The sequence below is a fragment of the Bufo gargarizans genome, chromosome 6 (assembly GCF_014858855.1).
Source record: "Bufo gargarizans isolate SCDJY-AF-19 chromosome 6, ASM1485885v1, whole genome shotgun sequence".
Lineage (NCBI taxonomy): Eukaryota > Metazoa > Chordata > Amphibia > Anura > Bufonidae > Bufo > Bufo gargarizans.
In genome coordinates, this window is record NC_058085.1 from 224,843,445 (window position 1) to 224,858,542 (window position 15,098).

The 15,098-nt window shown below is 43.8% G+C and overlaps 1 protein-coding gene across 1 annotated transcript in view; it reads left to right on the top strand.

Moving 5' to 3' along the window:
- The window catches only part of LOC122942438 (oxysterol binding protein), a 362,440-nt gene that overhangs the window by 21,054 nt on the left and 326,288 nt on the right, over positions 1-15,098 (top strand). The window contains exons 2-3 of the mRNA XM_044300057.1: positions 10,587-10,795; positions 10,877-11,127. Coding sequence (XP_044155992.1) covers positions 10,587-10,795; positions 10,877-11,127 — 460 coding nt within the window. The remainder of the gene's footprint in view (positions 1-10,586; positions 10,796-10,876; positions 11,128-15,098) is intronic.

Consider the following 15,098-nt stretch of genomic DNA (forward strand, 5'->3'; position numbering starts at 1 on the left):
AGACCTATTCATTGGTGGCAGTGGTGCGGCGCCTCAGAGCCAGCTCATTGTATTGGGCTCTGCGGCGGCCGCGTCATGGGAGGGAGGGATCCCCAAGACTCCGTCCCTCCCTCCTTCTCCGCTGACTTACATATTTATTTTTATTTTTTTTATGCGTCGGGCGCGCATGCGCTTCCAGTTCCACTGCGTTCCTCTGCGGCCCGCCATAGTCTCATCCAGGGCCCGGTGGTTGGGTACCGCTGTTCTTAGGGATCTCCTCCCAGACCTGGACTAAAGCATCTGCCAACTCCTGGACAGTCTGTGGTGCAACGTGACGTTGGTGGGTAGAGCGAGACATGATGTCACAGATGTGCTCAATTGGATTCAGGTCTGGGGAACGGGCGGTCCAGTTCATAGCATCAATGCCTTCGTCTTGCAGGAACTGCTGACACACAGCCACATGAGGTCTAGCATTGTCTTGCGTTAGGAGGAACCCAGGGCCAACCGCACCAGCATATGGTCTCACAATGGGTCTGAGGATCTCATCTCGGTACCTAATGGCAGTCAGGCTACCTCTGGCGAGCACATGGGGGGCTGTGCGGCTCTCCAAAGAAAATGCCACCCCACACCATTACTGACCCAATGCCAAACTGGTCATGCTGGAGGATGTTGCAGACAGCAGAACGTTCTCCACTGCAACTTTAGACTCGCGTCACGTCTGTCATGTGCTCAGTGGTGAACCTGCTTTCATCTGTGAAGAGCACAGGGCGCCAGTGGCGAATTTGCCAATCTTGGTATTCTCTGGCAAATGCCAAACGTCCTACGGTGTTGGGCTGTAAGCACAACCCCCATCTGTGGACGTCGGGCCCTCATATCACCCTCATGGAGTCCGTTTCTGACCGTTTGAGCAGACACATGCACATTTGTGGCCTGCTGTAGGCCATTTTGCAGGGCTCTGGCAGTGCTCCTCCTGTTCCTCCTTGTACAAAGGTGGAGGTAGCGGTCCTGCTGCTGGGTTGTTGCCCTCCTACTGCCTCCTCCACGTCTCCTGATGTACTGGCCTGTCTCCTGGTAGCGCCTCCATGCTCTGGACACTACGCTTACAGACACAGCAAACCTTCTTGCCACAACTCGCATTGATGTGCCATGTGCCGCCAGCATTCAAAAGTGACCAAAACATCAGCCAGGAAGCATAGGAACTGAGAAGTGGTCTGTGGTCACCACCTGCAGAACCACTCCTTTATTGGGGGTGTCTTGCTAATTGCCTATAATTTCCCCCTGTTGTCTATACCATTTGCACAACAGCATGTGAAATTGATTGTCACTCAGTGTTGCTTCCTAAGTGGACAGTTTGATTTCACAGAAGTGTGATTGACTTGGAATTACATTGTGTTGTTTAAGTGTTCCCTTTTATTTTTTTGAGCAGTGTATATACCTACATCTACGCAGGGGCACGTTGCCATGGCTGAAAACACTGTAAAGCTCTCTGCAAAACAAACAAAGTACAAAAATGCATAATAATTGCTAATGCTATACTTATAAATTAGAGATGCTTGGCAAATACGTTTTGTACAAAATTATTAGAGCCCGTCTGCCATGCCAGCTACCATCCAATTCAGGGAGTGTAGGTTCCACATGCATGCTGGGCTGGCTTTAATTTCTGTCATCTTTGGTGCCAAAATGGCCTCCGTTATATCCAAGGAATGCAGGTACCAACATGCATGCCGAGCCCACTCCACACCTCTCCTGGTGCCAAATGGCTTCCAGTATGGTATCCGTCATGGCACATAAAGGGTTGTATTTAGTGTAAGAAACAGTCTTACAGAGATCGTCTTGACGTGGGGCAGACGGGCTCAAATAATTTTGTACAAAATGTATTTGCCAAGCATCTCTAATTTACAAGTATAGCATTAGGCTACTTTCACACTTGCGGCAGTGTGATCAGGCGGGCAGTTCCGTCGTCGGAACTGGCAGCCGGATCCGCCGATGACTGAAAGCATTTGTGAGACCGATCCGGATGCGGATCCGTCTCACAAATGCATTGCAAGGACTGATCCGTCTCTCCGCTTGTCATGCGGACCGACGGATCAGTCTTGTACATTTTTTCTAATTTTTACCGATCTGCGCATTCTGAATGCCGCATCCGGCGCTAATACATTCCTATAGGAAAAAATGCCGGATCCGGCGTTTAGGCATGTCTTCAGTTTTTTTTTCGCCGGAGAGAAAACCGTAGCATGCTGCGGTTTTCTCTTTTGCCTGATCAGTCAAAACGACTGAACTGAAGACATCCTGATGCAAACTGAACGGATTACTCTCCATTCAGAATGCATGGGGATAAAACTGATCAGTTCTTTTCCGGTATAGAGCCCCTGTGACGGAACTCTATGCTGGAAAAGAAAAACGCAAGTGTGAAAGTACCCTTAGCAATTAATATGCATTTTTGTACTTTATTTGTTTTGCAGAGAGCTGTTGCTTTGCATGTTTTGCTTTACAATATATTATACATGTTATTTATATATATATATATATATATATATATATATATATATAATTTATTACATATTTTATTATACCGTGTGTGTGTGTATGTATGTGTATATATATAGAAAAAAAATTTACCAGCAGCACCACCAGGCCAAAAAACAAATGTAGAGGGTGCACTGTCCGAGTATGGTAACTGGTGCTTACCCACTAATACGGAACAAAGAAATTGGACTGCACTCCAGTTGAATCTTCAGTGAAAAAAGGTTTATTCACCCATAGGTGGCACAAGCGACGTTTCGGCTCGCATATGAGCCTTTCTCAAGCATTGGTAAGATGTGAACAGGTAACATATAAAGGTGTGTCAATCATAACACTAAGTGATTAAACTTAATTGATACTTTAAGACATATCTGCAGAAAAATATTATAAATAAAACAACATACTGCCAATTCAATGTGATTAATAAAGTGAGAGGTACAATAAGTGCATAAAGTGCATAGTGCATCAAAATTATATCTAAATTCATCCAACTCCAGAAGTAATCTCAGCTGTATTCAACTTGGAACGTGGTGATTACATAAATCATAATGATACACATGTGTGGGAGGAGAAAATGAGTTGATTAATACCTTGGTCAGTGTTAGCGACCACGCTGTCCATCGCGCTGTACCGCGCATCCTTGTGTTGTCTGTGCGCATGTCCCGACCGGCTGTTGCGTCACTCACAGGCGCCCTCCATAGGACGTACGTACATGATCCAGACACATATCAGTGACGTGAGCGACGCTTGCTGCAGTAACTCACGTCAGCCTGTGTGTCTATCAAGGGAGGGAGCGCATGCGCATAACTAATCCCCCAATGTACTGACCACCATTTTGGATAAGGGAATACTGCCCTATTGTTAATATGTACAATATACTACATGGACTGCCGTTTTTCGTTCCACATTCTGTCACTCAAATATATTTGCAGGTTGGAAGAGTCCCCTCCCTTTCCAAGCAGGAGACTCAATATACATATATACACATATATACACACACACACACACACACACACACTGCTGATAATGCTGAAATGTAGTTATGCTTAACTCAAGAACTGAAATGCACAGTGTTTTTCAAAATAAAACATCTTTTACTAAATTAAATAACATATTTGCATTACTGCAAAAGTACAAAATACAAAACTTGCCATTTTCTTAATAGCACTGCACAGAACAGATAAATAAAATAGAATAAATAAAAGAACATTTGTTCATTAAAATAACGTCTTGCCTCCAGCCCCTCCTCCCTCCCCATACTTTAACTGATGTATCGCCGGCCGCGCTGTGCAGCATAGCGGCCGGCGATACATCCGTGTCAACCACGTAAAAAGTCAACCATCGCTTTATAAGGCGCACTGCCATTTCCCCCCCACTTTTGGGGGGAAAAAGTTTGTCTTATAAAGCGAAAAATATGGTAATATAATTGCAGCATTTCTGGGTCGGCCAATTGGCGATTGCGATTAATTGCGATTGCTTTGGCGATATATTGTGCAGGCCTAATATACATACACACACACACACACACACACACACACACACACACACTGGGCCATTTATATGGATACACCTTAATAAAATAGGAATGGTTGGTGATATTAACTTCCTGTTTGTGGCACATTAGTATATGTGAGGGGGGGGGGGGGAACTTTTCAAGATGGATGTTGACCATGGCGGCCATTTTGAAGTCAGCCATTTTGAATCCAACTTTTGTTTTTTCAATAGGAAGAAGGTCATGTGACACATCAAACTTATTGGGAATTTCACAAGAAAAACAATGGTGTGCTTGGTTTTAACGTAACTTTATTTTCATTTGCTTCCCAGTCCCGAACCATCTTTTCTGTTACTCCATCTTGTCTTGCAGCAGCGCAGTTATGTTCCATGGCAAAGCTTACAACTTTAAAGAGGATCTTTCACTAGAATAAAAAATCTAAACTAAGCACACAGACACGGAGAGCGGCGCCCAGGGATCTCCCTGCACTTACTATTATCCCTGGGCGCCACTCTGTTCTCCCGGTATAGGCTCCGGTATCTTCAGATTTTCGGCTCAACTGGGTGGAGCCTGCCGGCGTCTCCTTCTTCCAGGCTGAAGCGCTGGCCAATCGCAGCGCTCAGCTCCTAGCCTGAGAGTTTTTTTCTGTCTCGGGCTATGACCTGAGCGCTGCAATTGGCCAGCACTCCAGCCTGGGAGAAGGAGACGCCGGCAGGCTCCACCCAGTTGAGCCAAAAATCTGAAGATACCGGAGCCTATACCGGGATAATAGAGCGATGCCCAGGGAGATCCCTGGGTGCCGCGCTCCATGTCTGTATGCTTAGTTTAGATTTTTTATTCTAGTCTTCTTTAAGTTTGAAATTGGATTCATATTTCTTTTTTCTTGCTGGTAAAGCCATGACGGGCTCTTGACTGTTAGCCATTTGTATACTGTACTGTATGTACTGGTACAGATACTGGTGATTCACCACCACATGTATCTGCTCCCCAGATAGACGCTGTTTTTCACCACAGATAAGATGCACACCAAACTTAGAGATCTGCTGTTCCAACATTAGAACTGGCTGAAGTGCAGATTCTCCTGCTTCCCCCTGCCTTCCCTCAGAATCGCCAATCCAACCCAGTATACAACAACCAGCCAATCATGGCAAGCGATGTACCAGTATTTTCTGTGCACACTGCATACAAAGCCTGCTTGGATTGGGTGGGTCAGCTCTCCCTGACTGCCCAGCCCTCCCTGTCTTCAAGATGATCGGAGCGGTAGTACGCAATGTGATACTGCCGGCATGAGAGAACCACTAAGAGCAGGGAGAGGGGGCTGCTTCAGAAGAGGCTGGATGGGATGCAGCGCATGGTGGCTCAGCTAGAGGGCCCCTGTCCCTCAAGCTGGAGAAGGACCGCTTCTCCAGTCCGGCTAGGAAGTAAGTTTCAGCACGCCGTATACCGGCGTATAAGACGACCCCTGACTTTTGAGAAGATTTTCATGTGTTGAAAGTTGAAAAGTAGTCTTATACGCAGGAAAATACCGTGTGTGTATGTACCTTATATACCGGCGTATAAGACGACTTTTGAGCCCTAGAAAATATTTTCTAGAGTGGGGGGTCGTCTTATACGCCGGGATTACCGTCTTCATTGTGATCTCGCTCCCTGCTCCTGCCTCTAGGCGGATGTGACGCACAGGGGGGCGGGCCTGTTGTCACGGGGACCTTCCGACGTGTCCCCGGCTGGCGCTCCCACTGTAAGATTCGCCTCTGATCTGATCATCAGGACGATTCAATGTCATGGGCAGTGAAGGAGTACTCACTATTATCAGTTCCTGCGCAGCATCGCTTACATTGAATTTATTCCAGATATCAATGTACTATCACAGTGTGATCTTTCTTAGACATTCTGGCAGCCAGCCTGGCCGCCTCCTCATTCATATTTTTGGGACATTGATGATACTCTAGCAAAATTTTAGATCTGTATTTACATATTTATGATCCCATATGTGGTTAACCTACACATGTGGGAGGATGTATAGGACATTATGGGCGCACAGGACTCGCACATTCCTGTATGGATACGTCAGTATTTATGAATAAAAGCTGTTATATATCATTGGTATAGCTATCATTAATACGGCTGTGATGTCCTGGGATTCGCTGCCAATGACATTGAATCGCCCTGATCAGATCAGAGGTGAATCTGACAGTGGGAGCGCCGGCCAGGAATGCGTCGTAAGATCCCATGACAACAGGCCCGCCCCCCTGTTCGTCACGCCTAGAGGCAGGAGCAGGGAGCGAGATCACAATGAAGACTGTAATCCCGGATCCGCCCCTGCCTGCCCAGTCATGTTGACGTACATAGGAAGAGGAGGTCTTATGCCTTTAAAAGGAAGGTAATTTAGTTACTATGTTGCCACTGCCTTAAGCCTCTTTCACATGGCGTGTGCGGCCCGTTGCTGTATTGTGGGCCGCAATACACGAACACCGTCCGTGGGGCAGCCACAGCGGAATGCGGACCCATTCCTTGAATGGGTTCGCGATCCAGCCGTTCCGCAAAAACATAGAACATGTCCTATCTTTTTGCGGAACGGAAGTACTGGACGAAATCCCACGGAATCACTCCGTAGTGCTTCCGTAGGGTTCTGTTCCGTGGTTCCGCTCCATTCCGGATTTGCGGACCCATTCAAATGAATGGGTCCGCATCCGTGATACGGAATGCCCACGGAACGGCACCTGTGTATTGCGGATCTGCATATGCGGTTACCAATACGGCAACGGGCCGCACACGCTAGTGTGAAAGAGGCCTTGTTCTAATGCTGAGACTAGACACATCACTTCCTGAGGAGTCCTATATGATGGGCAAAACGCGTAGAAGCAATCTAGGCAGAAGAATCCCAGCAAGAAATACTTTAGCAAAGAGAAAGTGAGGATTGTGATTTAGACCAGGCCCGAGGTATCCTGAGGCTGGGGGGTCGCGCTTTTCAGGGTGAGTGCTCCGACATAAACCATGCTAGGTTTCCCTAACCTGAGACTAGGGACTTAGTATTTTTAGTTATTACCTTACCCAATTAATTTTCAAATTGACCTAAATAAAAGTTACATTTTATCTTTTGATAAGGCACACTCAGTTTATACTAAATAGTACATTTATATTGCTATCGAGACTCCTCAGCTAATGCCAAGTGTAATTTGTTTGCAGTCAATAAAGATTTTTATTTTATTTTTAATGATCCATAACACTAGTCCCAGTTGGCTGCAATATATAATTGTCCGTCCCTTGAATTTGAATACCGCAGGGATGGTGGTGGGATGCAGGGATGGCAGTGGTACCCAGGGATGGTGGTGGGATTCAGGGATGGCAGAGGTAACCAGGGATGGTGGTGGGATGCAATAATGTACTGCTGTGTGTTGAAAAAGGGGTAGTCTTATACGGCGAGTATATCCCAAACTCTATATTTTCAGTGTAAAAGTTGGGGGTCGTCTTATACGCCCAGTCGTCTTATACGTCGGCATATATGTATGTGTATATACACTCGCCTAAAGAATTATTAGGAACACCATACTAATACGGTGTTGGACCCCCTTTTGCCTTCAGAACTGCCTTAATTCTACGTGGCATTGATTCAACAAGGTGCTGATAGCATTCTTTAGAAATGTTGAAGCAACTGCCATGTGATTGGTTGACTAGATAATCGCATTAATGAGAAATAGAACAGTTCCTAATAATTCTTAATAATTCCTAATAATTCTTTAGGCGAGTGTGTGTATATATACAGTGGGATGCAAAAGTTTGGGCAACCTTGTTAATCGTCATGATTTTTCCTGTATAAATCGTTGGTTGTTACGATAAAAAATGTCAGTTAAATATATAATATAGGAGACACACACAGTGATATTTGAGAAGTGAAATTAAGTTTATTGGATTTACAGAAAGTGTGCTATAATTGTTTAAACAAAATTAGGCAAGTGCATAAATTTGGGCACCACAAAAAAGAAATGAAATCAATATTTAGTAGATCCTCCTTTTGCAGACATTAGTCTCTAAACGCTTCCTGTAGGTTCCAATGAAAGTCTGGATTCTGGTTGAAGGTATTTTGGACCATTCCTCTTTACAAAACATCTTTAGTTCATTCAGGTTTGATGGCTTCCGAGCATGGACAGCTCTCTTTAAGTCCCATCACAGATTTTCAATTATATTCAGGTCTGGGGACTGAGATGGCCATTCCAGAACGTTGTACTTGTTCCTCTGCATTAATGCCTTAGTGGATTTTGAGCAGTGTTTAGGGTCGTTGTCTTGTTGAAAGGTCTAGCCCTGGCGCAGCTTCAGCTTTGTCACTGATTCCTGGACATTGGTCTCCAGAATTTGCTGATACTGAGTGGAATCCATGCGTCCCTCAACTTTGACAAGATTCCCAGTCCCTGCACTGGCCACACAGCCCCACAGCATGATGGAACCACCACCATATTTTACTGTAGGTAGCTGGTGTTTTTCTTGGAATGCTGTGTTCTTTTTCCTCCATGCATAACCCCCCTTGTTATGGCCAAATAACTCAATTTTATGTTTTTAGTTTCATCAGTCTACAGCACCTTATTCCAAAATGAAGCTGGCTTGTCCAAATGTGCTTTAGCCCACCTCAAGCAGCACTTTTTGTGCTGTGGGTGGAGAAAAGGCTTCCTCTGCATCACTCTCGCATACAGCATCTCCTTGTGTAAAGTGCGCCGAATGGTTGAACGATGCACAGTGACTCCATCTGCAGCAAGATGATGTTGTAGGTCTTTGGTGCTGGTCTGTGGGTTGACTCTGACTGTTCTCACCATTCATAGCTTCTGTCTATCCGAGATTTTTCTTGGTCTGCCACTTCGAGCCTTAACTTGAACTGAGCCTGTGGTCTTCCATTTCCTCAATATGTTCCTAACTGTGGAGACAGACAGCTGAAATCTCTGAGACAGCTTTCTGTATCCTTTCCCTAAACCATGATGGTGAACAATCTTTGTCTTCAGGTCATTTGAGAGTTGTTTTGAGACCCCCCATGTCGCTACTCTTCAGGGAAAATTAAAAGAGGAGGGAAACTTACAATTGACCCCCTTAAATACTCTCTCATAATTGGATTCACCTGTGTATGTAGGTCAGGGGTCACTGAGCTTACCAAGCCAATTTGAGTTCCAATAATTAGTTCTAAAGGTTTTGGAATCATTAAAATGACAACACTGCCCAAATTTATGCACCTGCCTAATTTTGTTTAAACAATTATAGCACACTTTATGTAAATCCAATAAACTTCATTTCACTTCTCAAACATCACTGTGTGTGTCTCCTATATGATATATTTAACTGACATTTTTTTTATCGTAACAACCAACGATTTATACGGGAAAATCATGACGATTAACAAGGTTGCCCAAACGTTCTCATCCCACTGTGTGTGTGTGTGTGTGTGTGCATATAAAAAAAGGCAGCACTCCAAATTGTGATGAAGAAAATGTGGACCGTTTATTCACCCATTTAGCAGCAACGTTTCAGCTCTCTCTTTGGAGCCTTTGTCGAGCTGAATAACATGTGCATATTAACACGATTCCAAATTAATAAATATAATAAAGTGCAAGTGCATAAATAGTACAGCCATGTAGCAAGTATAATTCATCTATCTTCATAATTCAAACCCACATAGCCGTGAACATGATAATATCAATTCCATAACATGATTCATATAGTGCAAAATCACAAAAAATACATGATTGACAATCAAATGTGGAAAAGTGTACAGGTGTAGTACAAAAATAAATCAATTAAAATGTTAAAAACCTTTGCGCCGCTCCATCTGCTATCGCGAGACTCGCAGTGATACTAGGGAACATAAAGACCACAACAAAGATGGCCGCTATTGACCATAGCAATAGGGCGCATGCACTATTTATGCACTTGCACTTTATTATATTATTTATTAATTTTGAATCTTGTTAATTACTTGCACTATTTATGTATGTTGATATGCTCATGTTATTCAGCTGGACAAAGGCTCCAAAGAGAGAGCTGAAACGTTGCTGCTAGATGGGTGAATAAACCGTCCACATTTTTCATCATAATTTTCAGTGCTGCCTTATTTTATATATATATATATATATATATATATATATATATATATATATATATATATATATATATATATACACATACACATACACACGCGCACACGCAGAAGGATACAGTGCCTGCCCCTTTTAACTGTGACCGCCCCTTTAAGCAGTAAAGAAATATATCTGGGAATATCTCAGTAACAGTACGTCCTAGAGAGCTGAGACCTGGGGGGCCTCATGTTTAGGACGTACCGTTCCTGAGATATTCCCAAGAGAGCTGAGTCCCGGTCTAAATCCTTCCCGGACACCTAATGTACCCATGTGCCAAATTTGGTGAAGATCGGTCTAGTCGTTTAGTCGCGCATAAAGAACGTCCAGACAGACTGACACATTCATTTGTATATATATTATACCATGTGTATCCTTATACGGTATAAAGATCAGCCCATGGCCACTAACCAAATCTGTTGTGGTAATTATAATATAATTCCTGCTAATGTGTCTCTCTATTTTTTATTTTTTATTATCAGATCGAAGGCAGAGATGCGGCACACTTGTCGTGGCACGATCAACCTGGCCACGGCTAACATCTCGGTGGAGGATTCATGTAACTTTGTGATTTCCAATGGGGGAGCCCAGACATATCACCTGAAAGCAAGCTCAGAAGTGGAGCGCCAACGGTGGATTACAGCCCTAGAGCTAGCCAAGGCCCGGGCTGTCAAAATGCAGGCAGAATCTGGTAAGCAAGACTTTGAGCTGCTTGAGATATTATGACTGGATCATTACTGAAAAATATTATTCTAATGGCTGTCGTTCACAGATGACTCTGGAGATGACGATCCCACCTCACAGACAGATAAAGCAGAGGTTCACAACACCCTACGTGCTCTCTCAGGAAAAGTTGAGGATCTAGGCACATGCAATGATCTTATCGCAAAACATGGAACTGCCCTGCAACGCTCTCTGAGTGAGTTGGAGAGTCTACGCCTCCCTCAAGACAGCTCTGAAAAGATCAAGCAGGTCAACGAAAGGGCAACACTCTTCAGGATCACTTCCAATGCTATGATGAATGTGAGTGTAAAAACGAATAAGTCTACTTTCTCACTCGCGTTTTGGCTTTCCGTTTGTGAGATCCGTTCAGGGCTCTCACAAGCGGTCCAAAATGGATCAGTTTGCATTCTGAATGACAAAGATCCGCTCAGAAGGCATCAATTTGCATCAGTTCAGTCTCCATTCCGCTTTGGAGATGGACACCAAAATGCTGCTTGCATGTCTGAAACTGACCTAAACAGATGCGTCCTGACACACAGTTTAAAGGGACACTGTCAGGCCTTCTGAGCATAATTAGATCTTTTATATGCCCTCCCGGGTCTTGTAATAAGTTTCCAATTCATATAAGTATTATCCCTGTGCGCATTGTAAACCGTGAAAAATAATGTTTTTATTCACCTGTCAATCAACTGTCCTTTATGCCCAAGGGGCGTTCTTTGCGTGGCATTTGTGCCCAGCCGTGCCCCAACTGCCGGATCCTTAGACACGTCCATTTCATTAGAATTCACTTCGCTGGGCGGAATTCCCTTTTCCTGTCCTCGACATTCAGAGATCCCGCACATGCCCAATTCAAAGTTACGGTCATCGGGCTCAATAGGGGACTCAGGCGCGGTGTGATCCCAGCGAGTGAGGGTGCCGTGCACATGCGCAGGATCTCGGGATGTCGGGGACAGGAAAATACCGCCCAGCGAAGCGAATTCTAATGAGATGGGCGTGTCTAAGGATCTGGCAGTTGGGGCGCGACTGGGCACAAATGCGGTGCCTCTTGGGCATAAAGGACAGTTTTTTGACAGGTGATTATAAAGATTATTTTTCACGGTTTACAATGTGCACAGGGATAATACTTATATGAATTGGAAACTTATTACAAGACCTAGGAGGGCATATAAAGATCTAATTATGCTCAGAAGGCCTGACAGTGTCTCTTTAAGTCAATGGGGACGGATCAGTTTTCACTGACGCAATCTGTCACAATAGAAAGCTGATTTGTCCTCCATTGAAATGGCTATGTTAAAGATAATACAAACGGATCCGTTCAGAACGGATGCAGACAGTTGTATTATATGAACCGATCCGTCAATGACAGATCCGCACAAAATCCGAGTGTGAAAATAACCTTGAACACTTCATGTTAAAGTTAAAACTTCATATATTTCCATGCAACAGTCACAGCATATGAGGACCTGAGGATCCTACCTACGGTAATTTCCTAGTAGTAGAGAATATAATACTTACCTTTTATGTAAAAATACATTTAATTTGGGCATTGTTTCTCATTTAGGCTTATAGCATAGATCTGTGCTTTGGCTCCCATAGGTAATACACACTGTGCGTTAGTCACTCTTCCTAAATTTTATATAGGCCTGGTTCAGTGTGTTCTGCCTTTAACACCCCTCCTGGCTGACCTATTTGTGGTTCTTGCTTAATTGGGTTATAGGAATAGGTCAACGATTGCTCAGCTATCCGCCTTGCATGACTGCATACAGATAGCTCTGCTCATTGTTCATCTGGTGCATTTGTACTTTCTGTTGCAAATTACACTGTTCAGACTGCAAATGATGCCTGCCTGTCTCAAAAATTATGATAGCTACCCTCCAAGCTGCACTATACTGGCTTAAAGGGGTTGTCTGCTTTTTCTATACTGATGACCTATTATAAAGATAGGTCCTCTATATCAGATAGGTGAGGGCTACTGCAAGCACCCCCGCTAATCAGCTGTTTGAAGAGTGCTTGTACAAGTGCTGTGTTTTCTTCTCGGTTTAACTGCTCGCCTGCACAGCTGTAATTACAACACTGGCGTCCCATTCACTTCAATGGGATGGCAGAGTTGTAATTACACCTGCTCTCCGCTGCAATTGCGACAGCTAGCAGGTAAACTGAGTTCTGCGTTTTCTTCAAACAGCTGATCAGTCTGATATTGATGACCTATCCTAATGATAGGTCATCTGTATAAAAAAAAAAACAGACAACCCCTTTCAAGTCCTTTTGCACGGATAGATATGTAAGGCAATTACCAGGAAGAAACTTATCATTCCCAATAATTGCCCGATAATCAGTGGAGTGCAACTTTTACATGCGGCAATCGCAAAATGAAGAGAAGATCGATAGTGATAAAAAAATGATTGTTGGTACATATCGCTGTTTAGACAGTCCGTTTTGCTGCATTTAAACAATGATTTTTCCCCTCACACATGACAGCACTCATGCGAAAAGGACCTCCCATCCAGGACAGGAAACCTGAAGAGAGAAAATGGTTCACACAGCCACCACTCCTCAGTTCAGGTTTCCTGTCCTCCAAATAGTAGGTACATAGGAAGCTCTTGATCCTAGTTTTTGGTTCATACCTAAGGGCTGGGGAAGGTTTGGGTCTACATACTGTAAAGCACCTATCCTGTAGCAACATAATTTTATTTGCTAGACTGCTTCTCCCCTGTCTCCTTCCCAGTCCAGACAGCTCTGGTCTAGCCGGTAAGGCCATTGCTGCACAGGGTTACTAAGATGGCTGGCAGCAGCATCATGTTGATTCTGGGCATGTGCCAGTAATATCACATCTGACGGAGGCACACTGTAGTTGGGATTAGTGTAGCCGTTAAGCTACTGGGCATTTTGGTGAAAATGAAGGCCATGCACATTATAAATTGACACAGGGGAAGGTAACCAACCTATCCAGCACACAGTGCTGTGTTTTTGGATCGATTGGTCCTTTGGACTATGTCAGAGCATAGAGATTCTGGTTGCATCGACCCTTCTGAACCATCAAGGCTTGACAATCCGATACTTGTCCTGAGGAGTGGGTGACTCCTTTCTGCATTTTGAGTGAGAATTCCTTTTTATATGTTGATCTTAGGACGTTTTTTGCTTGTGTTGTAAGTAGCAGAAACTCCTAAGAAAGCAACCTGCAAATCAAAGCATTAAGGAGTGTGGAGGCTGTAGGGCTGTATGAGCACTGTCCTATGTTAGACCAATATGTCAGGTTTGTGTGGATATGGTTTATGAGGAATCACATAGGCAGTTTAAGAGTGTTAAGGCTATAGTGAGATAAGAATTTAAAGCTTTACCGAAATCTTTAAAACAAAGTTTGCCGCAAATGTCTGAAGGGGCCTGTCGTAGTAGAGAATCTGACATTGACTCCTCCAATCAGAGATAAGAAAGAAAGGTGGTTATACAGTGCTGTTCAAGGTATATCCTGGGAGCACAGTGAGGGCGCCAGAGAGCCATACACCGGTCTCTAGTATTCAATTATCGTTAAATGCCAGAGTGGTGAACATAATTCACTCTTAGAGTAGTAAGGTAGAAGTGTACCAGGAAGTGAATACAAATTCTCTAAGTGACAGACAGTATAAATTAGTAATTGTAGTATAAAATCATATATAAAAATCCATTATAGGATACATGGATTGTATTTAAATATACTCAACTTGGTGTAAATCAACAAATCTCAGTGTATCACCTTGTTAAGCATAAAATAAGCACTCCGGTTTCCTCCCACACTCCAAAAACACCGATAGGGAGTCGGGCGGTGATCGGAACAATGTGCCTGCTCAAATCATTGAGCAGGCACCCGGGGACAATGCGCGGGACAATTACTCATACAGCTAATGCATTCCAATACAGAAGTATTGGAATGCATTGTAAAGGGGATTGGACCCCCAAAAGTTGAAGTCCCAAAGTGGGACAAACAATAGTGAGAAAAAAGTTGAAAAAAATAAAGCCCCCCCCCCCACACACACACACAAAAAAAAAATTGTTTTAAGTAAAAATAAACAAAAACGTCATTTTTCCCTAAATAAATAAAAATTAATTGGTAAAAAAAAGTGGACAAATTGGGTATCTCAGCGTCCGTATCGACTGGCTCTATAAACATATCACATGACCTAACCCCTCAGATGAACACCGTAAAAAATAAAAGCTGTGCTAAATAAACCATTTATTTTGTCACCTTACATCGCAAAAAGTGCAACAGAAAGCAATCAACAAAGCGTATGCCCCAA